Below are 26,456 nucleotides of genomic sequence, written 5' to 3'. Positions count from 1 at the left end.
GGAGAAGAAAAAGGAAAGCAAAGGAAGGTAAAGATCTCAGGAAGGACCTTAAGGAAGAGTTTCAGAGAGTTGTTTGATATCAGGCCCAAAACCAAAAAAACCAAGATGGGTTATTTTGTTATTGTTTCATACCTGTAGACAAAAACATGGCACACTGAGCACTTTACTATCTGCATCTACCACCCGGGTGTCAAAATCGATCGTGTCACGTGATGTATTGTGACTTTTTTGCCTTTGCAGAGCCGGGGTGGGCGTGGCCTGCGTGTGACGCATCCAGCCTGCAGGCCGCCAGTTTGATACCCATGGTCTACCATATACTCTGCAAACTATTAGAGAAGGTCTGTGACTTCATCTCCTTTCTTTCACACATAACATCTAGACTGAGTTGCCTTTTACTCCTCTGGAATGCACCACCTGCCTCCTGGGAATCCATCTCCTCACTACTTTCCATCACATTGGAAGACTCATGAAGCAGTATTGCAACAACATCTGTAAAGATATTGAAGATGGAAACAGTCAGGAAAGGAAAAGTGGTCCAAAAGATCTCTGAAATCAAAAGAAGATTCCAAACCGCTAAAAGTTGCCAGTGCATAGACAGCAACTGATTCAAAGAAGATTAAAGAAAGATGGATTATACTGAAACACTATACAAGAATGGGAAGCATCAATAACTGAATCCTACTGTGATCTGATTGGCTCATTGCCAAAATAAGATGACACCTGATTGGTTCTCTAAACACTCATGCTCTTTGGCTACAATCAGATGAAGGAAAGCTACCTAATATCAACCTAAGCAAGTTGCGCTTCCTTTTTCTGGTTATTTGGCTATAACTTTTCATAGAATACAGTACAGATAATTGAACAAACTTTGTTGCATTACATTCTTGATTAAATTATCTTTCCATTGATATATAATTTTATGGTACTACTACAACAAAAAAAAGTGTTATTAGCCATTAAACCTTAAAAATACACTTTTCCCAAAAGGTTTCCACAATTTTGGCCACTACTGTAACTGCTTCACTCTATCATGGAATCCCCAGGCCAGTTGATAAAACCATGTCTTAAGGTCCTTAAAAATATAGACTTACCGTATATAGTTCATTTCACATATAGGGCTTGTTTTGCATGATATTCACAGAATTGTACACGCTAACTAGGTTCACCCACACAGTACTTTCAGTATGATAAACAGTCATACTGTTTATCATACTGCATACATAAAGTTAAATGCAATCACTGTGTACAAGCCTTACTGACAAGACTTAAAGTCTGAAGAAACCTGCAGGGCATGTTTAGACGCTGAAGCCCCACCAGAGAAATTATTTTCTGTTGGAGTAAATCGGATATAAAATATTGGAATTACTCGTTAGCACCGTAGTACATCTGCACGTAATATTCAATCCATGCCAAGTTATACGCGTGTTAAAGAATCGTAAGCCCTCAATCGATATGCTCTCTCACGGACTCAGAGGGATATGTGATCATAAACGTTCCGTATTAAAACAATGCAGTTCTGGTTCGTACCAAACCCATACACAGCCGGCAAAATCACAGAGTCGCAGCCGGCCGATTGAACGCAGCAGAAATACAACACTTCCCAGCATGCCTTTTGCATCCGGCCGCCTGCAGTCTCTTTGGAGCGGAGTCACGTGCTGCATTCTGGAGCTCGTAGTCCATGTAAAGGGCGAGTCTCTGGTTTAAGGTGAAGGTGAATGGAATCAGCCAGGCTGAGAAAAGGAGGCTTTGGCGGAGCGGCTGTATTTGCTGCCAATAAAGTTATCTTCAAAAAAGAAGGGAGGGGGGAGGAGAGGAGGGGGAAAAGGCAGCACGTCAAGATGGCGGCTCCCGTGTCGCCCTTGGTTACTGGGCGCCGCTTGATAAAAGCTGCCATTCGACCCGCCGCTCTCGTCCTAACGTGCTGGGCCCCGCGGAAAGGTTAGTGGCATTTGGGTCTAGGACGCAGGAAGTTGGCTCGCAATCTGTAGGGAGGAATAGGGCTCAGCTGGAAGGTCAGCTATCAAACGGCTCCCCTCGTTTCAAGCCCTGGCCGTGACTGTCAAAAAGAGTCCCAGCAGTGCGGGTGGCGAGTTAAAGCGGCTCGGCTTTCTTTCCTGCACTTGAATCTCCCGGCATCGGCTTTTCGGGAAGTGTGACGCGTGTTCCGAAGAGGAACGTCCAGCGTGTTTTAAAAGTTCTGGAATGTCCGTGAATGCTGAAAAAGTTAAGACTATAAAGGCCGGCCGTTCTGCTAGCTCTCTCCATTTTAAAACGTACGGCCTAAGGCAGGGATCTCCAACTTTGACAACTTTAAGACTTGTGGACTTCAACTCCCAGAATTCCCTAGCCAGCAGAACTGGCTGGGGATTTCTGGGAGTTGAAGTTCACAAGTCTTAAAAATTGCCAAGGTTAGAGACCTCTAGCCCAGTGTTTCTCAACCTTGACAATTTTAAGGCATGTGGACTTCAACTCCCAGAATTCTACAGCCAGCAATGCTGGCTGTGGAATTCTGGGAGTTGAAGTCCACATGCCTTAAAATTGTCAAGGTTGAGAAACACTGCGTCTAGCCTAAGGATTTTATGCGCTTTAGGGATGTTCTTCAATTTTATTTCTCATCTGTAATGGAGAGCTGATTTAAAGAAGATGAACATTTGTTAGTGTGTACTAATTATTCCCCGAGAAGTGTCTCTTTATATACAATTTGCCAATAAGATGTTGTACATATCCTTCTTTTGTGCCCAGCAAAGAGAAAACCCTACTTCAGGTTGATTTTTCAAAGCTCTTCCAGATGCTGCCTTATACAAATTTAGTTATGTTAACATCAGTGAATCAAAGTTTAACACATAAACCAGGAGGATCAAGCAAACCACTATGTTTTAATATGCTGTATAATGTTGGTTTTGCGACAAAAGTAGAATAAAAAAATACTTCTGGGTATGGACTGAGCATTGATGTCCGAACATGCAAAGCTCTTTGTGGATTATTTTTTAATAGCCATTACCTTTATAGTTGTGGAGGTCTTGTCTTAATGGCAAAAGAGTAGATTGGCTGAACATCAGGAACTGCTGGTTTATCTCTAATAAGGCTGAGTATCAGTACAAGAGACTGTTCATTCTGTATGGCTCAGAACTGATTGAGTTGCGGGAAAAAAATAACCTCTTCCACTGAAGACTCATCAGTAAACCTTCTTCCTGACAAATGGGAAGCTCCCAATGCTGAAAAATGTTGCACTGATGGATTCTGCAGCCTGTACTTTACTGTCACAAAAATTATGTACAGAAAAATACTCTTATCAATTAACATTTTTTCACAAAATATAGATGTACTTTGCAGCTGTTTTGGTAAATTGTCAAGGTTAACAGTTGTCAGATTATATAGATAGGTGATAAATACATATATTCAAGCATCTTTTGTTGCAGGGGATGCATGTTAAAAACTTCTTGGAAGTTATAAATTTGCAAGCATAGCAATAAGTCCTATGTGCTATAATTCAGTTACAGTGCATATTGTGATTATGGAGTGAAAACAACACTTTTAGTATCTGCATGTATGTTTTTGTCTTGAAGTTAACACTAGTCTTGCTAGTAGACACTGCTCTAGGAAATAGAGGCCCTATAACTGATTTGGATAATGTGTGCTTTTCTATTGGTTAATTTTAATTTGCACCAATGTAAAATAATATTTACAAATCTTCAAAATTTAACTTATCACACAGGGAAACCTTTTAGATAACAGATTCATTTTCTTGCCTACCATGGCCAAACTTTGGATAGGCTGAATTCCATCCTACATAATCTGTTTGCTCATAAGATTCTAGGTTTTAAAATAAGAATGCATGTTAAATTATGTGGAATTTATAAAAAGTAGATTAGGGTGCGTATGTCAGAATCTTTCATACTTCAGATGTATCTGTGTCAGTGTTAGCCGATTCAGAATATGCATTCTTGCTTAAGAATATGGGAAACTGCAGAATTAGTTTACATCTAGTGCAGTGTTTTTCAACCTTGGCAGGTTTAAGGTGTGAGGACTTCAACTCCCAGATTTTCCCAGCCAGCCAAACTTAATATCTCAGTGGCAATTATTATAAGATGCATTCTTATTCTGAGAAGAGCAAGAGTCAAAGGTAGTGTCATTCTACTCCATAATCTAATTTATTCAGCATGTGCCTGTCTCTTTGTTATTCTCTCCTTTTCTACCAATTCCTTTCCCCTCTCCTTTGTTCTCATTAGCTGCTTACCAGAGTAGGGACAGTTCTGTCATACTAAAAATTTGAAAAAATACTTGGTGTATATATGTAAGAAATAAAAGATGTAGTAGTGCTCAAAGGAACGAATTAGAATTTAAAAATGGCTATACTTTAGCACAAAAGAGTGAAGTTTTGGGGGGACATAAATAGCAGAGATAGCTGGTACAGGAAGCAACTGTCTGTAAGGAGCACAACCAACCAGTGGATGAGAATGACTATCAGGAGTATGATATTTAGAAGTGATACTTAATCACTGGAAGAATAACTATTTCGATCTCTAGCAGGAGAAGCAGGCAGCATCAAGTTTCCCAACTGAAAAGGAGGCAAGAAGGTAGAATTTTGAACAGCATGGATGATGCAACTAAGGTCATGCTGCACACAGAGATAGCTAATCATCTCAGCTCTCTAGGCTTTTAACTCCTTATTCAGATATTTACTTATTGATGAGGAGGTGCACAGGCATGGTTAGCAAGATTAATCTCTTTATTGTAGATGAGTGAATCGGCATGCATACAGAACATAAACATTGTATTATACAGAAATCAAAGTCCTCATATGATAATTAATTTATACTACTCAGTTTAAATTCTAGGCCAGTGGTTCTCAACCTGTGGTCTGTGAACCCCTGGGCGACCACGATGTCACAAGGGGTCTGTGAAGGTTTGAAGAAATGTTATGATTTAAAACTTGAGTTAAGTCTTGGGAGTCCGTGACCACAAAAGGTATTTAAAGGGGTCTGTGATGAAGAAAAGGTTGAGAACGTTGTTCTAGGCTTTTCCCTCCTTCCTTTCCAATTCAATGAATATTTGGGACATTCTCTTTATGGACTTGCAATGCACTGATTTGTGAGAGGACAATTTTCTCCAGTATAGGAAGGAACCAGTGGTTTTTACCTTGGCAGCTTTATTGCCAGAAGGATGGATGTTGAAGAATAGTTGCCAAAGCTTAGAACAGTGGTGGCGAACCTATGGCACGGGTGCCAGAGGCGGCACTCAGAGCCCTCTCTATGGGCACGCGTGCCATTGCCCCAGTCCTAGGCCTTCAGCTGGGTTTTATAAAACCTTTTTGCATTAGACCTCCGCCACCGTGTGCAAAAAAAAAAAGGTTCAATCAGTCAATTTCAACTTCTCGCAGGAAAAAAAAAGATCTTGCAAAGTTGGACTTGATTGATTGAACTTTTTAGTCCCACCCAGTCTGCCGTTACCACCGCAGCCACGCCCACCCAATGGGCCACGCCCACCCAATGGGTCACACCCACCTGGCACTCGACGATGCATAAATGGGTTTTGGGTTGCAGTTTGGGCACTCAGTCTCTAAAAGGTCCGCCATCACTGGCTTAGAAAGACCAGTTATTTTTCCTGGTCATTCTTACTGGGGAAAAAAGAAAAAGAAATCTGCAAGCAATAGCTGCACTATGGCTTTTGAAGATCTAGAAAATAATCTGAAGAGAACAACAAAACAAGAATGGAAAGCTGGCAGCCCGGGTTTGAGACACAGGTGCCATACGATGTAAGCTCCTGTTACTTGCCCCAGCTCCTGCTCAACTAGCAGTTCTAAAGCATGCAAATGCAAGTGTATAAATAGGTACCACTTTGGTGGGAAGGTAACAGCATTCCGTGTGCCTTGGCGTATAGTCACGCTGGCCACATGACCACAGAAGTGTCTTCAGATAGTGCTGGCTCCCTTGGCTAGGAAACAGAGTTGAGCACTGCTCTCTAGAGTCGGACACAACTCGACAGGGGAAACCTTTACTTTTATATGAAAATGTAACACTCTTGTTTAATAATAATAATAATAATAATAATAATAATAATAATAATAATAATAATAATAATAGTAGTAGTAGTAGTAGTAGTAGTAGTAGTAGTAGTAGTAGTAGTAGTAGTAGTAAAGTTGGAAGGGACCTTGGAGGTCATCTAGTCCAACCCCCTGCTCAGGCAGGAAACCCTATACCATTTCGGACAAATGGCTGTCCAGTCNCTCGTCCTTCTCTTCATTAAACAATATTCTAATACATAGAATATTGATATTTATGTGTTACTCCCTATCTTGTGATGTCATAGAAATATCATCTCAATGGCCCAATGAAGGACGGCATGCATTGTGTATATTGATCTGCAGTTGTACATGTTGATCTGAAATCAAAGCGAGACTGATGAATTGTAGTGCCACTGAACATGCATTTAGTAATGTTAAGCGTTGAAAACCCTTTTTGCTTTGCATGCTTGTGGTGTTCGTGAAAAACACACCAGAAATCTGGGCAGAGGTTTCTGGCCACGCTAACACTGTGTATTATTTTATACCGCGCATATTGAAGGTGATGGGTGTTCCGTATGTGTGTTTAAGCCATATGTAGAAAGTAGTCTTGGAATAGAACACAAAGTTTATAATAAATTTTATTATTTAGGTCTCATGTTCTTCCGAATGCTGCAGAAGGCTCACAAATTATCTGTTAATGGGGAGTAAATTGGACTAAGAAGATAAGTGTTCCTCAAACTTGGCCGCTTGAAGATGGGTAGACTTCAACTCCCAGAATTCCCCAGCCAGCACAGCTAGGGAATTCTGGGAACTGAAGTCCACCCATCTTCAAGCGGCCAAGGTTAATTTAAGAAGCACTGGAAAAAATAATGACTAGCCCAAAGTCATCACTGATGACATTAAGAGAGCCAGTTTGGTGTAGCGATTAAGGTCTTGGCCAAGAAACCAGGAGACTGTGAATTCTAGTCCTGTCTTAGGCAGGAAGACCAACTGGGTGACTTTAGGCCAGTTACTCTCTCTCAGCCCAACCCACCTCACAGGATTGTTGTTGTGGACAAAATAGGAGAAGGAAAGTGTATTAAGTATGTTTGCCGCTGTAAGTTATTTATAAAAACAATAAAGGTGGGATAAAAGTAAATCAGCGAGCTTTGTGGTCCAAGGGATTTGACCAGCGTTTCTCATTTCAGCCCACTAATTTATTATAGAAGAATAAGGCTGACTCTTAGTTCTTCTTCTTCTTCTTTTTTAAAAGTAAATAAATGTTTCTCTCATGTCATACAGCATATACAGTTCAGGTAGCAGAAAAAGCCACTGCTGGTGGTCTAGCAGATGCTAATTCGAAAGCCTTATTGCTTTGCAATGGACCTTTAGAACATTATGAATTTCTTACCAAAGTGGAGCAGCTGAGGAATGATGAACAGCAGCAAAAAGTCATGCGGTGCCTGCAGAAACTACATGAAAGTCTTAAGGGGTACAACCTCAGCCCAAAACACATATTCTCAAAGGTAAAGTTCTGCCATTAAGCATTTGTGTAGCAGTTTTTGTGTCTGGTTCAAATGATTTTTTCTGAATTTGATTGCAACAGCTCTGTAAACGATGTTATTTAATAATCCCAGTTCATGCCTAAGAGCAGGGGTGTCAAACTGCCGGCCCGCGGGCCGGATACGTCACGCCGAAACCGCACCCACCCCATTGCTGGCAACAGAAAAAAACTCACGATACGTCGCGACATGTCATGTGACGTTGTGAGTTTGACACCCCTGCCTAAGAGGCTGAGACTAAGAAGATAAGACAACAAGGCTGAGTATCAGAAATAGTAATGATTACTTAACATTCAAGTTATAAATAAGAAACGTATTTATATTTTTATTCTCCCCAGTGCAATTAAACTTAGAACATTTTATTGATTGAGATATTTTCATGGGAAGTACTCCAATCCCAAATTGATCTGCAACCTATATTCAGTTCCTAAATAAAGTTACTTGGGAAAAGTTACTAATAACAATTTACCAATGTTTGATAGAAAAAAAGCTCAGCTGTCACTGTTCTACAACTTGAAATGTACTTAAGTGATGTATACTATTACCTCAGTAACACTGTTCATTGTTGTGTCCCCAAGAATGTACAGATTCTACATAATGTTTGGGATTGTTCTATCTTTAATATGCGTAGTGTGGAAGGTAGTATCCTGAACCTTACAAAGAGGTCTTTGCCAGAAGGTGGCAGAGTCATACTGTAATCTGAAGAAAATAGTTCAGATTTTTGTGCTATGCTGTACTTATTCTAGTTGCTTTTAACATTTCTTTTCAGGACTCTGGTGAAAACCTGCAAGTTTTGCCCACTAGTACTAGACTAGACAGAGGAAAACATCAGAAGCCTCTTCCAGATTAATATCTATTGATTAAACATTAATCTATAGCAGGGCTTTTCAACCTTTTCACCCATTGTACCACTTTTAGGATATGGCAACATCCGAGTACCACCAGTCGCCCAGCAAGGTGTTAAAAACTTGATGACCCCCCCCCAAAAAGGAAAAAAGTGGTAAAGTACAGGTAGCCCTCGACTTACAACAGTTCGCTTAGTGACTGTTCGAAGTTACAATGGCACTGAAAAAAGTGCCCCCCAAGCCACAGCCGAGCAAGACACCTGCCTGCCCGCCCGGCCGCGCTCTTCCACCTGTCCGAGGTTTTCATTGTTGTGAGCATTTCTGTTGAGGATTGGCAGCAGGGGGTGGGGTGGGGGGGTGTTTGGTTTTTATTCCCCCCATCTGCTGTATGGTTGCAGCAGGTTTTGGTCACTTCACATGACCCTGGGACACTGTGACCGTCATAAATATGAATCAGTTGCCAAGCATCTGAATGTAAATCACAAGACCCTGGAGAGGCTGCAACATTCCAACTGATTGGCGCTTCTTCAGGGCTCAGCAGAAGCACCAGGATCAGTGCCGAGCTCCAGGTGGATCCTGGCGCTGATCCTGGCGCTTCCATTGAACCCTGATAGCCCCGAAGAAGCGCCAATCAGCTGGAAAGCGGCACTGATCCTGGCGCTTCCGCTGAGCCCTGACAGCCCTGCAGCTCCAGCCATCTCTCTCTCAGGGTTGTGCAGTGCTGCCACTGGTTTAGTTCATTCTCCTCCCCCACTACTTTTCTAGGATGGTCGCGTACTACCTTTTCCTGGTTGAAAAGCCCTGATCTATAGGATAATGTGAAAGAAATGAACATGAGGCAAGAAGTAAGAATATCAGGCAAAATTGATCAAATGAATTGGGTAGAAATCAGCAGACAAAGATGGTGTTGAGGGGGGGCTGTTAGATAAATGGTCTATTTAGCATTTCCAAACAGTAAACAACAGTATTTCCCCCAGCTAAGGACTTGTTCATATTTATTGCTGGATAAATTGCAGTTCTTGGATAAGTTGCAGTTTGAACCCTAGGTCAGTGATGGCGAACCTTTTAGAGACCGAATGCCCAAACTGCAACCCAAAACCCACTTACGCATCGTCGGGTGCCGGGTGGGTGTGGCCCATTGGGTGGGCGTTGCCCACTGGGTGGGCGTGGCTGCGGTGGTAATGGCTGACTGTGTGGGACTAAAAAGTTCAATCAATCAATTCCAACTTTGCAAGATCTTTTTTTTCCCATGAGAAGTTGAAATTGACTGATTGATTGAAACTTTTTTTTTTTTGTACATGGCGGCGGAGGCCTAAAGCAAAAAGGTTTTATAAAACCCAGCTGAAGGCCTAGGACTGGGGTGACGGCGTGTGTGCCCACAGAGAGGACTCTGAGTGCCGTCTCTGGCACCCGTGCCATAGGTTCGCCACCACTGCCCTAGGTCCTTCTGTAAAAAAGCAGATCTCTTCATATCAGAATGTGGCACAATGGAGAATATATTGGTGTTTTAATTTTTAGAAAAACATCATTTAAAGATGTTAGTGCTGCAAGTACTGCAGGAATTATTTTTGAAGACATAAACTTTAGAAAAAGTATATCATTAATTTATTTTTGTTGGGAAATCCGCAGCAGGCAAGTGGGAGGGATCAAGCGGCGAGTTAGCCTCGAGTCATTGCACAGCTACAAGAGACCTAGGATGCCCCCCCCCAATGTCATGTGACTTTATCTGTTTGTACCCAAGAGAGGGTGAGCAATGTGGAGAAATTCTTCTGTTATAGGTAGAATACGATAGTTAACTTGAACATTTCACATCTGGATCTGCTTGCTTGCCCCTCACAATTTTATATATACCAAACTGCTAACATTTTTTAGTATTTCAAGTATATTTGATCTAGTGGAATATGCAAATTTGTATGTATTATTTAAAAAGCAGAGATGTTTATTTTAAGGGGAGATTTGTTATCTCCTTCCCCCTGCTCCCAAGTCAGTTTTGGAAACAGATCATTAAAGCTTCGCTTCCTCAATGAACTTTTCTGTGGAAATCTCACCTCCAACCTTATCTATGGGTAAGAGTTTCAGCGATACTTTTAGCCAGCATCTTGCTGGCAGCCAAAAACCTTTTAGCATGAATATACAAGCTGTTTCTGATTGAAGTCTTTCCTCTACCCTAACTCTGACATGCTGGAGATGGGAGAAGAGAGGATAATGTTAGAGATATGGTCCAGAGCAAGATTGCAAGCTAAATTTAATCAAACTTAAATTTCTAATTTATATAAGTAATGTAGTCCTCGACTTATAAGAGTTCACTTAGTGACCGTTCAAAGGTACAGTGGCACTGAAAGGAGTGAGTTGTGACTGTTTTTCACATGACCGTTGCAGCATCCCCATGGTCACATGATCAAAATTCAGGTGCTTAGGAAACTGACTCACATTTATGAGGGTTGCAGTGCCCAGGGGTCATGTGATCACCTTTTGCAACCTTCTGACAAGCAAAGTCAATAGGGAAGCCAGATTTACTTAACAACCACGTTACTAACTTAACAACTGCAGTGATTCACCTAACAACTGTAGCAAGAAAGATCATAAAATGGGGCAAAACTCACTTTACAGCTGTCTCACTTAGCAACAGAAATGTTGGGCTCAGTTGTAACAAGTTGAGGACTATCTGTATATTTGCACTAATTGCTCTCTTAAGTTTTAAATATTTTTCCGTTTCTGTCCCATAAAAATTATGGGTTGACAGCACTCTTTCAGGGGTTTCTTAGGATCATATCCAAGAGTCTGGAGAACTCCGAGCATCCTAAGTGTCTTGTGTTGTGTATTTTAATTTACAACTAGAACAAACCCTTTTTGAATATATTAGGCATCCCTAAATTGTATATTTCAGCGAATTCTTAGGTGACTAGAAGCTGGTATACCCTCTCCATGCTACAAAGTTAAATGTGTGACCTCTTTCTGGAAATTTGAATGGATCTGTATTATTTGTGTGGAATTATTTACCGATTTAGATTAAGAAAACAATGAATATAAGCACATAAAAAAAGTTTGGATAGCTTTTCAATTAGAACTTTGTAACACACCTTTAGCCAAAATAATACAGCTCTTATCTGAGGTTTCTGTTCTAGCTTTTGGCATTTTTCCCACTCTTCTTTAAAAAATTCTGCTAATTCAGAAATATTCTTGGAACTTTTGTACATTTGTCCTTGAGATCTCCCATAGATTTTCAGTGCTATTCAGATGGGGACTATGAAGGCCACACTAAAACCTTTATCTTTTTTTTTCTCAAAATAATTTCTGGTTGATTTGAAACATGTTTCAGATTGTTTTCTTCCTGAATGAAATATACAACCTCCTTTTAGCTCCAGATTCCTCGCTGACTGTGGACATTAGCTTCTATTTTTATACTTAGTTGACTCGGCTCTTCAAAAGTACCATAGATGAATATGTATTCATACCCTCGATATTTTTCTCTCCCTCACAAAAGGAGAAGACTAGACCAAAATAACAACGTATTAAACTTAATTTCCTTTAATGTAAGGCATTTCATTATAAAATTCATGATCCTACTCTGCATATACAAACCATTCCTAAACATAAAAATTGCTTTCAGAAATTGTCAGAAAATACTGTATAGCAGAATAGAAAAAAGGGGAAGTCAGATGGGGATGAGGAAGAAGAAAAAAATAATTTTCCAGAGAAGGGGACGAAAAGAGAAAATGAGAACAATGAAGAATGAATGAAGAAGTAACTGGACCAAAAGAAAGAAGAGAGTTTCAAAATGTTATATTCACAGGACAATGAGATCTTTCCAAACAACAGCAGAGTCTACAGCCATTTGTACCTCCTGCCCATTCCTTTTTTTTTCCAATAAATTCTTTTGTATTTATCAGCAAGCAAAAAGGTCTGCTTGCCTATTGAGTAGGTAGAACAGAAAAAGGAGATTCTCTTCTATCTGAGATTCCCAAGAGTTTTTTGTCCTGATAAAATGGAGATGAATCCCAGCTGTCCAGCACCATGTTTCTTTTATACTCTGAACTGAGGAGCTTCTTGGATGAGAAGTGAAATGGTTTTCAAAGGAGGAAACTGGGAAAGTCCAGTTGTCTTTTGAGAAGCACCTGTGGGACATTGTTGTGAACAGAAAAAAAATGTATTAATTTATATGCTGCCCAACTCCCGGTGACTTGTGACAGAGATGGGTATAGCCATGAAGTTCATTGCCTCATGGGCTTATCCCAAGTAATCATTGGCCCAACACATGGACAGAGCTAGTTATTATTTGGATCTTTTCTTTTTCTAGTTTTGGGGTTTCAGGGAAGTTGTGTTATCTGTATGTAGCTTACTTGTTGTGGTGCAGTTATGGGGCTATCTGAATATGGAGGGCAGTACCTCTACCACGTTGTGTGTCTTAATTTCTTCCTGGTCCAAATGAAATTAACTGCCACCTAAGACCTCTGCAGAACTGAAGATGACTGATGGATCTGGAGAGTTTCCAGAGGACTCTTGGGGACGTTTCCCAGTAATCTAGCAATTACCTGTTTAGCATTAGGAGGAGAATGGAGTCTAAAAGAAATTGTCCCTTAAGCAATCTCTTTCTGTAAAGTAATGGTGGGTTGCTCCTTGGATGCTCCAGGAAATGAGGTAACATAAGCAATTCCTAGAGCATTGGCGGAGGAAGAATAAAAATGAATATGACTGAACACAAGTATGGACTGTGATGATATTGCAGAGGCAATAACCGTTGTTGAAATTTAGATAGGGGCAGTGCACCGCCTGGTCCTTTCAGACCTCACAGTAGCCTTTGATACCATCAATGATGGTATCTTTCTGAAGCATCTGCCACAATTGTGGCTACTGTTTGACAAAGGTTTTGCTTCTTCAGAAGGTGGTTGTATTTGTTGGGAGGAGAAGATGAGAGATGGGCTTGGGAGGTGCTACCCTCCCTTCTTTAATATTTACATGAGGGGGGGCCATATGGAGCTTTGGGGTGAGGTATGGTCAGCTTGCTGATTATATTTAATTATACATTACCACTCTTGGCCCAGTGGGGAATGCCTGGAAGGTTTTGTCTAGAGCGGGGGTAGGCAACCTCGGCTCTAGAGGCTATCAGAGTCTGGATGAGAGAAAATGGGCTAAAATTGAACACCAGTTGCTTTTTGTCCATCACCTTCTATCATTTTCAGTAGTCTTTCTTGAAAGAGGTAGCACTACTCTTGAGAGAACAAATCTGTTACTTGGGGGGGGGGGGGCTTACAGGAAGGGTGCTTCTGGTTTTCTGTAAAAGCAAGTAGAGGTTGTGCCCAGAAGACTTTTGCCCACTCTGGCTGTTGTGACCTGGAGCAGTTGCTACAGAGAATCATTCCCTCAACATGATGCATTCCTCATGGGGTTTGAAGACCACTTAGAACCTGTAGCTGTGCAAGATGTAGAGACCTGTGTGTCACAGGTATTGAATAGTGTGTTTGTGCAACATTGGTACTGTGGGCCTTGCACTGGTTGCCAGTAGGCTTCCGGAATCAGTTCAAAAAGCTAGTTTTAACCTATAAAATTATACATGGCATAGCACCTTCAGCAGTGTCTCCTCCAATTGGATTTAACTGATCTAAGGTGCCTTTCTCAAGAGAAACTGCTAGTAGAGCTCGAAGTTGGGGTGTGGAGACATTGTTTTTACACGACAACCTGTTTCTCTGGAATGGTACCCCCTTGCAAATAAGATTGGTTTCATCAATAATAAGCTTCCAGAAGGCTAGTTGAAACTGGGTTACTCTTTGAGGCTTTGAGTGAACTGTGAGGGTTGTGTTATTTTAATTTAAGCTAATTTTAATTGCATTTTCTGTGGATATTTTCACTGTGATATTTTATAATTGTTGTGAACCTTCAAGAGCTGCAAAATGTGATTTTATATATATGTGTGTGTGTGTGTGTGTGAATGAAATGGTCTGTTTACATGTAGTTTATAATTTTCACTATAGAATTATTCAAAATGCTCAACCTACTGGGCTTGAAAAGATATTAAAAAGAATATTTAGGTTTTTTGTCCTTTCCAATTTCCCTTATTGTGTGCTTGATCAACCAAAATACTATTTGAGCTTTTCAGCAGCAGAGCAGGCTTTGTTCTTTTTAATGCAATAGCTGAATTGAGTTTGCAAGCTATATTGACTCTTCAATAAACGTATCATGTTGTTTTCTTATTTTGCTTTTATCCAAGGAGAATAAAATATAATCATTTTTTTAAATTTGCAGCTTTTTACAAGACGTAAACCTCCAAAAGGCCTTTATATCTATGGCGATGTTGGTAAGTTGAAAGATTTTAACTGAAACACGGCCAATTTTTTTTAAGCATATCTGCACACTTTCCCAGATTTATAGCTAGCTAATAAGCTAACTTTCTTTTCCAATGACAGCAATGAGATTAAATAGAACAAAGCACCCTGAGATGAGCTACTAATGACCTGTATTTAGTTTGCTTTGACATTATAGAGCAAATCAAAGCTCGGAGCAATGTCAGGTAATGAAATGGATCAAGGTAGTGTGCTTTGTGATATGGGATCCCTGGACCATGTGAGCCTTGATTGCATATGGCAGGAAGGGCACTTGTTTTGATGCCCTTGTTATGTGGAAGGGGGATGTTAGTTGAGGTGTACACTTGGTCTGACCGAAAGATGTATTTGTGACTAATCTATTTTAAAAAAGAACTGAGGCATCCTCATTTATTTTGGGGGGAATAATGCTCAGTATATTTCAGATAGAAACAATAATTGCATTTTTTTGATTTTGTTATTATATTTTAGATTCATATAATACAAATGATCCTGCCCATGTTAGTTGAAGTCTTGCATCAAAGATAATGATTTTGTACTGTTCAGATCACGATTATGATTTCATTAGCTCAATGCTAATGAACAGTCATTACTGTAATCAGTACATAGTGTTTTAAATTAACAACCTGTTGGTTATGTGTGTTTTTATTTGAAGGCACAGGAAAGACAATGGTGATGGACATATTTTATTCTCATCTACAAGTAGAAAGAAAAAAGAGAGTCCATTTCCATGGCTTCATGCTTGATGTGCACAAAAGTAAGTTTAAATCTTTCTGGTACAATACAGTATGTTACAGGTATCTTCCATGTTATCTGTCATCCTGTTTCTACTTAATTCTTTGTCTTAATTTTTTGTCTGCAAGACTGTCAATTGAAAGCCGAAAAGAAAGGAATTAACGTAGACTGTTTGGGGAAATTTTCAACTTGATTTTTCAGTTAGAATAGAGCTGTCTTGCAACACCCCAAGGAATTAATTGAGGGAAAACATTGAGGATTTGAGTAAGTAGGTTCATTTCCCTTGAGTGAGTAAGTACCAGTGGACAGTCAATCACTTATTTAATTCATTTGTACTTATTTGCATGATTAAAAATTCAGAGCAGCTGCTGGAATGTGGTGATATGTGCTCTTGCCACAATTATATAGAGGGATTGAACAATATTGTGAAAATACCTAAACCTTTTACAATAGTCCACTGCAAGTGAAGAGTGAACTTGTGTTATAATATATTTGTTGATCTTTCAGTTGCCATAAGGCCCTGCTTTAAAAGTTGAATAGCAAAAAGATGAAATGTCAAGTTGAAGGTGGAACAGGATAGAAAAAAGTAACTGATTTCCACCAACTGCTGTAGGTACACACACACACACATACACACACACACACACACAGAGAGAGAGAGAGAGAGAGAGAGAGAGAGAGGACTAGAACTCTCATTGTGGACTAGTGGCTGAATTTTTGTGATATCAAAGAATATTTCCATTCTACCTATATTATATCAGCATTTGTGATCCTAAACAAGGGAAAAGTTAGCATGGGCCAAAACATGTACTCGTCCTTCTCAGTGCCAGAAAAAAAAACTTTTCCATAATGAACTCTCCAGTAAACTTCCTCTTTGCAAATATACACCTTTTTGCCTAATGCACAGTATAGTAAATGAAATAGATGGTACAATGTATACGTTGTTCACTTATTTAGAAACTACAGGTGAAGATTTAGTTATCTATTTTAATATACAACGATCTTCTATTTTCCATTATATTAACATTTAGTCTTTAAAGCTTCCTAGTCTTTTGTCAGATTTCTCTGTTTCTCCTTTATTTCCTTGTTCTCATTTCTTTATATTTGCTCTAGTCTGTGAACTTACATTTGTTTCTCAATAGTATACAGCAATATCAACATAGACAATGTGCTTTTTATATATAGTTATATAGAGAAGGAAGACAAACTGAATCATATGCGTTGTTGGGTATTATCTTGACCACCTTTATGATATTCTGTATACTGTATATTGCAAAGAGGCAAAAAGCTGACGGATGTCGCATGAATCAAAGATGCCCACTGGAGGGGAGGATGCTTGTAGTTGTCATTGTTTTTCTAAAAATTGAAAGAATGGAATTAGCACAGAATTACTATGTCAAAACGTACTTCTGTTAACATGTAAATATAATCTTTGCTTTGAGTCTATTTCCAACATGTTTACTAAGTATCTTGCAAAATGTTCACTTCAGGAATACATTGCCTTAAACAGAGTCTGCCAAAACGAACAGCTGGATTAATGGCTAAATCATATGATCCAATAGCTCCTATAGCTGATGAAATAAGTGAGGAAGCTGGTCTCTTGTGTTTTGATGAATTTCAGGTAAGTAAGAATATAATATAAGAGATTTACATTCTTCTTTTCCTGGGGAAAAACATGTCTGATAGCAATATTCTGTACTGCTGTTAACTTTCTAGGCTGTAGGTGTTTTTTATATTTTCTCATTGAAGCATTTATTTACTCATATGCTTGGACAAGCAAAATTTGTCACAGTTAATATGATCTTGAATACATGAAATTTTAGATGCATGTAGCTGGGTATTGTTATATCAGTGCTATCTGCTAAACTGGAATCTTTTTTTGAAAATACACAGTCTGGTTTATATTACACTTACATTCAATTCTAAAATGTTATTTAATCATACATTCTGCACACACAACATATATATTGTACATCTAAATAAGTGTGTCTGTGTATTATTAGTATGTGGATGTATTGTATTTCTATGCATACACATACATATGAACATACAAATATATATATGCATACATACATACACCATTCATATTAAGACTTGTCCAATTGAGTCTTTGCTTTAATCATATATTTTGGAAATATTTGAGCTTCTACCACCCATACCCACGTTCTCGTAGATTATGGCCTATGTTGCTCCAACTTAAAATTGTCAGTGTAAGCAAAGATTTAATATGTACATGTTACCTTCTCAATAGTCAAAACTTCCAACTAGACATTCATAGGTTATTTATTTATATTATTTTAACTTGTTTTCTTTTAAAAATAAAATAGGTTAATTAAATCCTACAAGATCTAGAAATTAAAATCATAAAGCAGCACCCATTGTAACACATCCTCATGTCCTGGACTCAGATATATTAATGTCCCAGTTTTGGCAAATGCTTGGATTAGTCCCAGCTCTAGAAGTAGTTTGCTATTGTCTCCTTCCTAAGGTTAAGACTGGTTCAAGGTCACCCAGCTGGTTTTTTTCCCTAAAGTGGGACTAGAACTCACAGTTTCCTAGTTTCTATACCAAACCGATTCTCTTCTTTTAACATTGCCGTTAAAATGTGACATCCAATATTTTGATTTTCTTAGTGTCTCAGTTATTATGGACAGTACTGATATTACTTTGTAATTTCCTTGCATCGCAGTCACAGAACTGTATATAGATTATTTTTGGAAGGAGAACAAAATAGCTATGCTTGGAGCAGTGAATGTATTTCTGAATTGAAGTGCATTCTTTTTTTCTGGGCTTAATGAAGCAATTTCATTTCATAACTTCCTTATTCCACAAAGTCCTTTTTTATCCCGTGGGTGCATATTTATGCTTTAAAGCTGAAAACAGGATTTTCTGCGATTTTTAGTTGACAGAAGAACGCTATATAGTTGTCATCCAAATTGGTTTCAGTTTTGGAAGTTTAAGAATCCCAGATCAGCGCTTCCTTTTTGTTGATTGGACATAGTCATGGGGAATCTTGCCACTTCCGTTCTATGATATATCTATATATTATATATATATATATATATATTCTACTTGGCATGTGAAAATTCACACCTGGGTTAATAGTAATCAAAGTGGCACAAGGCAATCAAATGTGTTTGTTTCCTGACAGGTGATAAATCTGTTGAGGAGTTCATCATTAAAGTCCTTATAATCCCATTGTGTCCCTAGCATATTCTGCTACTGAGCTTCAGGCCACTTGTAAATGACCAGTAGAGAATAGGGAATATGATAAGTAGCTTGAATTAGCCAAAAGTAAATTACACCAGTCTAGCCTAATTTCCCCCTTTGATACAAAACTGGCATAGTGGGCTATGGAGATGTAGTATCTGTAATATACCTTGACTTTAAGCCTTGGATATTGTTGAATAGGTAACTGAGGTAAGCTTTAGAGTGAATAGCCTGTGTATATTAATGGACTATCACAAAAATGAAATTTAATGAAACGCGGTTTTAATGAATTACCTAGATGAGTAGATATTTCAAAGGTAGTGATGGTAGATCTGAATTTTGGGTAAACTATACTAATAACAGAAACAACATTTGATTTCTATTATACAAAAATCTATTATAAGAAATATATGAGCAAAATATTTCATGGTGTACTTAACAAATGCAAAGCTAAAAAATAATTTATGCCACAATGCCTATCAAGATTCATTGTCTGATTTTAAAATAGCTTTTCTCTCACGTTTTTTTTGGAGGTGAAAATTTGAAATCTAGACTTTACCGTAAATTTCCCTTTGGTATCCACCATATTTTTATCACTTTTATTTATAGTTGAATTTACTTTAGAAGAAACTCCTTGTTTAGTCCTTTTTTCCCATGTCCAAGACAATTATTGCTACAAAATTCTTAGCGTGCTTTGCCTCTTTTCATTTTACCCATCCCTTGCCTTCTTTTACTACTTTCTTACAACAATGATTTTATCACACTACACATTGTAGAACCTCCCTCATCGTTTTAGCATTAACTCTTCTGTGTATTTTTCTCATCCACGGCATCTTTCATTCCTCATCCTTACACCCTGCATTTTTTTTATACTTTCTATTAATTTAAATCCAGACACTTCTGTGGCACTCTGTAACACAATTCTTTTAACTTTATTTCCTTTTGTTCACTTCCCATTCATTTTGTTGCTAAATTAATCTATCTCCTTATACTTTTTTTCCATAAAACATTCAAACAGTCTCTTCTAGTTCCTCAGCTTAACACAGCTCAGCTCAACTCTCCTTCCCTCGCCTCCCCTCCCCTCCACCACATGTCTCACATTCAGAACCTGATCGTGGAGTTCACCAAAGAATACTACTTACATCTCTGAATGGCCCAATCGTTTTACTTTCCCATCTCATTTTCATCCACTATTCACGTTACCCAACAAAATAATTTTTCCACTAAATCGCACTTCACTCAGACTATTGCACATTTTTTCCTAGAACTTATCCCTATTTTTCCCTTATCAACTTTTATTGGAGTGTAAGTTCCAACTACTGACAACCTAGGGTTTCCTACTTTTATATACATTCACCTCGATTTACATCACGTTAATTCATTCTTCAAATATATACAATTTAGCCCTTTCATTCATAATTAAATACACCCTTAACTTCTTTGAATGTATTCATAAACTTCACTTTCAAAGAACAGACCACCTTTACTCAAACCTATTACTGTATGTTCTTTATTTTCCTCATAGTTTCACAGACACGCAATGCATCTATTTCTTCTATTCTTTTAATATATAGAACAGTAGATTCCTGTCCTAGGAACTGAAGCTTCATTAACCTTTGCATTATTTAAAAGTAGCACCAGATGTAACTCTGCTGTTCTGTATTCCCACTCATGCCATATTCTGTGCTTCAAAGTTGAATAGCTGTGGAGCATTGCATCACTTTTCAGATTCTGCAGCCCAGCAAACTAGCATTTTCGTGACACTTTCCTTTCACTGGTGTAAGAACAAACCACGATGCTTCACTTTCCATAGTTCAGGTATTTGTTGCTGAATATTGGTGAGACATTCTGAAAATGCACTAAAAGCAGTACAGTATTTATTTACTGGTTTGCTACGTTTTATGAAACCGTTGGTAACTTTGTTAAGCCTGGCTTCCGTTTATGATATTAGGTGGTTCAAACATAGAAAAAAATGAGACCTGCTGCGGATTTCTTCTTAAACTTTATCCTTTGCCAAGTCTGGAGCCTTGAGTTTGCTTGGGCTGAAGACAATCGTAAAGTGTCTAGAGTAAAGTGATAATGCCAATAGTTAGTCCAAAAATACTTGCCCCTTTCTAAGGTGCTTTGTTTCCAAAGACAACTGGACAAGAAAATCCAGTTGCCTTTTGAAAGAAAGCACTTTTGGGACAACCATGACTTGGATGACTGAAAATCTCCATAGACACTTGCCCCATTATATACAAATGTGACTGACTGGTGCTTTTGGTATCACACCCCCCCACCTCTCTCTCTCTCTCTCTCTCTCTCTCTCTCTCTCTCTCTAACAGTTGCATTAAAAGAAACACTTTAAAGAAACAAAAAGAAGAACAAATTCTTAGTTTAGCACATGAGATCCTTTAAAGAAACAAAAAGAAGAACAAATTCTTATTTAGCGCATGAAATCCCCCATGGGCACTTTTCAAGATAAAATGGCACACACCCTTCCTGCAAGGTAGTGGGGGCTAATGGCTGTGCCAACCTTCAGTTCACACTAGGCACATCTGTCATTTCAGAGGTGAAACTGAGGAAATCAAACTCATCCGGCAGCTTATGGACCAGCTGTGAGTCCTCCTTTTGGTTACACTGCCTTCGTCTGATGTCACGTTCTATATCTCTACTTTAAAAAAAACAATGACAGGCATTTCAGACATGAAATAGCTTTATTTTCATATAAATAGCACGAAAAGAGTGGTTAGGTTTGGAATCCAGGATGCTTGTAAATAGTAAATTAACATTGTTGTATACTGTAGGCAGTGCTTGTAAGAAAAGCGAAGAGAACAATTTTAACTACTTAGTAGGAGCAAGTTTCATTAAATGCAGGGGGACCTCTGAGTAAAACATGTCTTAAGATTGCACTGTTACACTCCTGTTTTTGTGATAACACTAATTATTACCTATACATACTTATATTTACTATTCATCCCAAGAAATCGTACCAATCAGAGGAAAACTGAGGTTCAAGTACTTAGACACACACCTTATTTAGATTTTTTTAAAAAAAAAACTTATGTGAGAAGAAAGCAGCTCTGGGTCATACAAATCTTTCCTCTTAAATGCAAATGAAATTTCACCATTCTCTCCATTCTCACACATCTCTTATTGGTAATTTGTATTCTTTTCTTTTGTTCACATCCATCCTTTTGCTCAGCATCCATTCCCACTGAATGCTGAGCACAGGCAGAACCTAAGCTTTGAGATGCTTTAACTTTTGTCTTTCTCCCAAAGCTACAGAGGATCAAAAGGACATAAATTGGCATTCCATATACCAAATGACTCTTGCTTTTTTAATTATGTAACTTAAAAAAATAATCAGTTTTGGCAGACAAGTAGATTTAAAATTTTGCAAGAGCAAAACACCAACTATATCCTCATTGTGTTTTCTCTGGTCATAAATCTTTCTCTGTTTAATGTTCCAAGCTGCTATGCTTTATCGGAAGTTTTCCTTTGGGAAATTAAATATGTTCTGTTGCGTATCGTTTTCTATTTCTCAAGTAGAAGACTCCTTTTTCTTCTTCCTGTCTCATTTTCCCTGTTTCAGAGGTCTCATCAAAATGGATACTTGCTTTTAGCTACCTAAAGCCTTTCCGATTTTGTTTTGTTTCTTATTGACAGGCTCAAGGGTGCCAAGTTTTGATTTGTTAGATAGTACTTTTCTTCAGTGCCTCTCTATACTTGCAGTTATCTGCCTGCTCATTCTAAGAAAATAGTCAAGGCCAACTACCTAAAGCAGGGGTATCAAACTGCCAGCCCACGGGCCGGATGCGTCACGCCAAAACCGTGCCCACCCCATTGCCGGTAATGGGAAAAAAGTCATGATACGTCGCAGCACGTCACGTGACGTCGCGAGTTTGACACCCGTGACCTAAAAAATGTATAACTTAATTTAGCTACAGCAGTTTCCAAAGGCAGAAGCATAAAACAACACTATGTGTGGAAGTCTCCTAGGTTCAGGGTGTGAATAGTTGTGAGGTTTGGGTGGGAATGTTTTTTCCTCAGCCTGTTTTATCATGTTCCTTTTTTATATTAGTAGTATTCCTCTGTTTTGAATTTACATATTTAAGTGAAGTTCTGCACATAATAAAATTAGTATCTTTAGCACAGCTGTAATAATTTGATGAACAATTAGTGGGGAAGTGAAAATCCTCAGACAAAAGTTTTTTGTTTTTTGTTTTGGTCATGAATTGTTGCTCCCCTTCTTCGTTTAAGAGAGTGTGTGCGTGTCTCTGTGTGAGAGAGAATGATTTATGTCTGTGAAGGTTAGAAGAGGCTGACTGAGCTGGAACTGACTGCAGTGCCTTTTTGATTATTCATGGACAGTAATAGAAGGCACTTAAAAAGAACAATGAAATTGCTTATTTTTTTGTGATGGGCCATCTGTTGAATTGTTTTGTGTAACAATCGCACAATAGTATCTATGTCATATCATTCTATTTTCAACAGCAGCTGATGATGTATACTTGGCCACTTGTCCTATTTTCTAAAAGTCCCATGACCATTTAAAGTCACCTCTGTGAACCTTTTCTGGAAAGGTAATAGAAACGTAGAGCAGCTGGTGTGTATTTTCTTTTTCTGATCTTCTGGCAGGTTTGTGTATTTGTGTGTGTTTCAGACTAATGAGCTTTTTAAATCTTAAATCTCTTTTTTCCCCCCCAACCGGAGTTTTAGAATGGAAGTTAACCAGAATTGTTTTGCAGTCTGGAATAAAGACTTGTCTTGAGAAAAGATTGCTACATACTCCCTGCTTATTATTTCCTGTCCCTCCCACATTTTTTCTGCAAGTGGCAATGTAGAATCTTTTGCCTTTGAACCCACAAACCTCTCTTCTGACTAAAAACAAGACCAAAAAAAACCCCCCAAACCTCAAAGCAAATTGGATGCAGCTTTGTCGATTGTACAAGTCAAGATCTGCTTTTGACAATAATAGTGTTGTCTTCTTCAGGTCACAGATATTGCTGATGCTATGATTCTCAAACAGCTTTTTGAAAACCTGTTCCGAAACGGTGTCATCGTTGTAGCCACATCAAACAGGCCACCAGAAGGTAATCATGAATAATATGCCGATCCTGGCTTTTTCAACGAAAGTACAGTTAGGATATCTTAAATTGTACATGGGATCTGTTTCTGATTAGCATCCATCTCTTTTACCATGTTTGCGCTTTTAAGTATTAATCTTAAGACCTAATTCTATGTCATACATTAAATTCTTTCTTGGTTTCTATTAAAAGTCATAAAAATAAATGATATTAATATGCATTGAGTGGGATCTAAAGAGATCAGTTATGGATAGAAGAACTGCCGTCTCAGAAAGATGCTTTCTGTTAGCACAGTTCTCCTTTTCTGAACAACAGTCCCTTCAGTTCCTGGAGTAATCAAGGGTAGATCCAACTACTCCTTTCTTAAAGCATTGAAGAAGCAATTGCCTCTTGAAACAAAAAGGTAAGAAATAGAAGTAGCGGGCAGAGAAGTTACAGGAACAGAGTTAGTAGTATGTAGCTTCTCCCTGTACGAAGGGGGAGGGAAAGCGTGTATTTCCCCTAACTCCTTAAAGACAGATGGAATAAAAATATAATTAATATAAAATAGGAAAAAGTAAATTATGCTAGAAAAACAGCACAGAGAATGCAAAGTATTGTTGAATATTTAATTTGAAGTAAATAATATTTATTCCAAAGCAAGTACACAGAAAGACACAAAATGTGTGGGTATTTATATATTTATTTAGGTATGTTTTGTAAGTTGCCTCAGATCACAGATATAAGCTACTTGGGCAATTCACAATACTAGCCAGTGAGAATGCAAGAGGCAATAATAACAGAATCCATTCACCACTTAAGCATTTTGTATTTTTTTCATTCAGGATTATACTTCCAGAGGTCCTCAACTTTTGCAGCTTGGCATCCTGGCTGGGGAGAGAGAGGGGAACCAGACCATGTGAGTGGTGGGCCAGTGTGTACACACATGCATGCACAGCTCAACTTGTGCAAGTTGAGCCGTGTGCTTGTGCACACACATGCTGGCCCACTGCTCATGCAAGTTGAGCTGTGTGCATGCGTGCCAGCCCACTGCTTGCATGGCCCGGTTCCAAATAGGCCACGGCCTGGTACCTGGCCATGGACTGTGGGTTGGGGACCCCTGGTCTAGTCCAGTTCATGAAAGATTATACCGTAACATATTGTTTAATGTTTAAGATGGCACAAAACTATAATCTTAAAATAGTGTCCTGATGGCTGGGATGGGAACCTGGACCTTTCAAATATTACTAAAATAGTATTTCCAGCATACAGATAGTTCTTGGTTAACAACCATTCATCCAACTACAGTTTGCAGTTATAACGGTGCTGAATGAGTGGTGGCTATGACCAGTCTTCGAAGTTCCAGCCATCCCAGAACCCCTGCAGTCATGTGATTGCAGTTTGGATGCTTGGCAATCAGCTGTCACGATGGTTGCAGCATCCTGTGGTCACATGATCACCATTTGTTGACCTTCTCTTGTCAACTTCAATGAGCCCCACAATCCTGGGAATCTCATGCATCTGTCCACACTCCGTCATGCAAATGTGGCTGGCCTGTTACGCTTGTGCAGTGCCGCAGAACCCACCTGTGCCCTCTCCTCCACCTGGAAGTAGCCATCTCTGTGCTCATGCTGCACTGATCATCTGCGCACCATCCCATGCCCAGTAGCAGTGACCCCTCCCCGTCCCCACCTGGCCATGCCTGTACCGTGACCTGCACTTAGCTGTCTGCTGATCTGCTTGCAAGCCACCCTGGAATTGTGACTTCTGCTAGCTTTCCCATTGATTTTGCTCATTGGAAGCCAGCAGATCCTCTCATGACTCGCGATCCTTGCTTAACAATGGCAATGAAGAGTGCTGAGATGGCTTTCACTAAGTGGTATGGTTATGTGATGTCACACTTTACAATTGCATTGCTTAGTAATGGAAATTCTGGTCCCAGTTACCATTGTTAAGTGAGTACTACCTATACCTTAGTTTTGATCTTGCTGATTCGGGTTGGTGGAATCTGAAGGGCTTGGCCCTGAACCAGTGGAACAACCTGCCTCCAGAAGTGGTGAATGCTCCAACACTGGAAGTTTTTAAGAACAGACTGGACAGCCATTTGTCTGAAATGGTATAGGGTTTCCTGCCTGAGCAGGGGGTTGGACTAGATGACCTCCAAGGTCCCTTCCAACTTTACTATTACTATTATTACTATTACTATTACTATTACTATTACTATTATTATTGCTAAGCCAACTGCTAGTGCTAAATATATTTGTAAGTCAACAGCTGCTACAGATCATTGGTTGGAATGAAAACCCTGCTGGCCAAATAGATATTATGTAGTATGTTATTCTGCCTTTTTTATAGCTATATAGTTGTACTATCTTAATTAGATCTGTTTCAAAATCTTAGAAATATTTGCATTTACATTTATATGCCATTTTTAAAAGCATAGTTTAGTAATTGAGTCCAGTCATTAAAATAAAATGATGTGTTATCTTCATCAAACTGTAGTAAGAATTATAACATATGTATAATTATACACATTGAATTGTGCTTTGAACATAAGCAGGGATCAGATTAGTTGCTAAAGAATTGGTGTACAGTAATTGTGACTCTAGTATTTCGTTTCTGCCAAGTGACAATACTGCTCTACGTGCTACTAAAACCTGTGCGTGAAACCGTGCATCACAGGGCAAAACTTTTCAACCAAGACACCTCAAATGGGCTTGCTTACAGAGTGTGTCCAAAATCTGGGACCCATG

General features: G+C 38.9%; 1 protein-coding gene across 1 annotated transcript in view; it reads left to right on the top strand.

Annotated features, from left to right (window-relative positions):
• Positions 1 to 1,837: 1,837 nt before the first annotated feature.
• AFG1L (AFG1 like ATPase) overlaps positions 1,838 to 26,456 on the top strand; it is a 57,534-nt gene continuing 32,915 nt past the window's right edge. The window contains exons 1-6 of the mRNA XM_015821118.1: positions 1,838 to 1,938; positions 7,286 to 7,509; positions 14,631 to 14,682; positions 15,363 to 15,464; positions 16,933 to 17,063; positions 23,631 to 23,730. Coding sequence (XP_015676604.1) covers positions 1,839 to 1,938; positions 7,286 to 7,509; positions 14,631 to 14,682; positions 15,363 to 15,464; positions 16,933 to 17,063; positions 23,631 to 23,730 — 709 coding nt within the window. The 5' untranslated portion in view covers position 1,838. The remainder of the gene's footprint in view (positions 1,939 to 7,285; positions 7,510 to 14,630; positions 14,683 to 15,362; positions 15,465 to 16,932; positions 17,064 to 23,630; positions 23,731 to 26,456) is intronic.

Source organism: Protobothrops mucrosquamatus, unplaced genomic scaffold (genome assembly GCF_001527695.2).
Source record: "Protobothrops mucrosquamatus isolate PMUCROS unplaced genomic scaffold, P.Mucros_1.0 scaffold1255, whole genome shotgun sequence".
Lineage (NCBI taxonomy): Eukaryota > Metazoa > Chordata > Lepidosauria > Squamata > Viperidae > Protobothrops > Protobothrops mucrosquamatus.
This window is presented reverse-complemented; position numbering and strand designations above follow the sequence as displayed.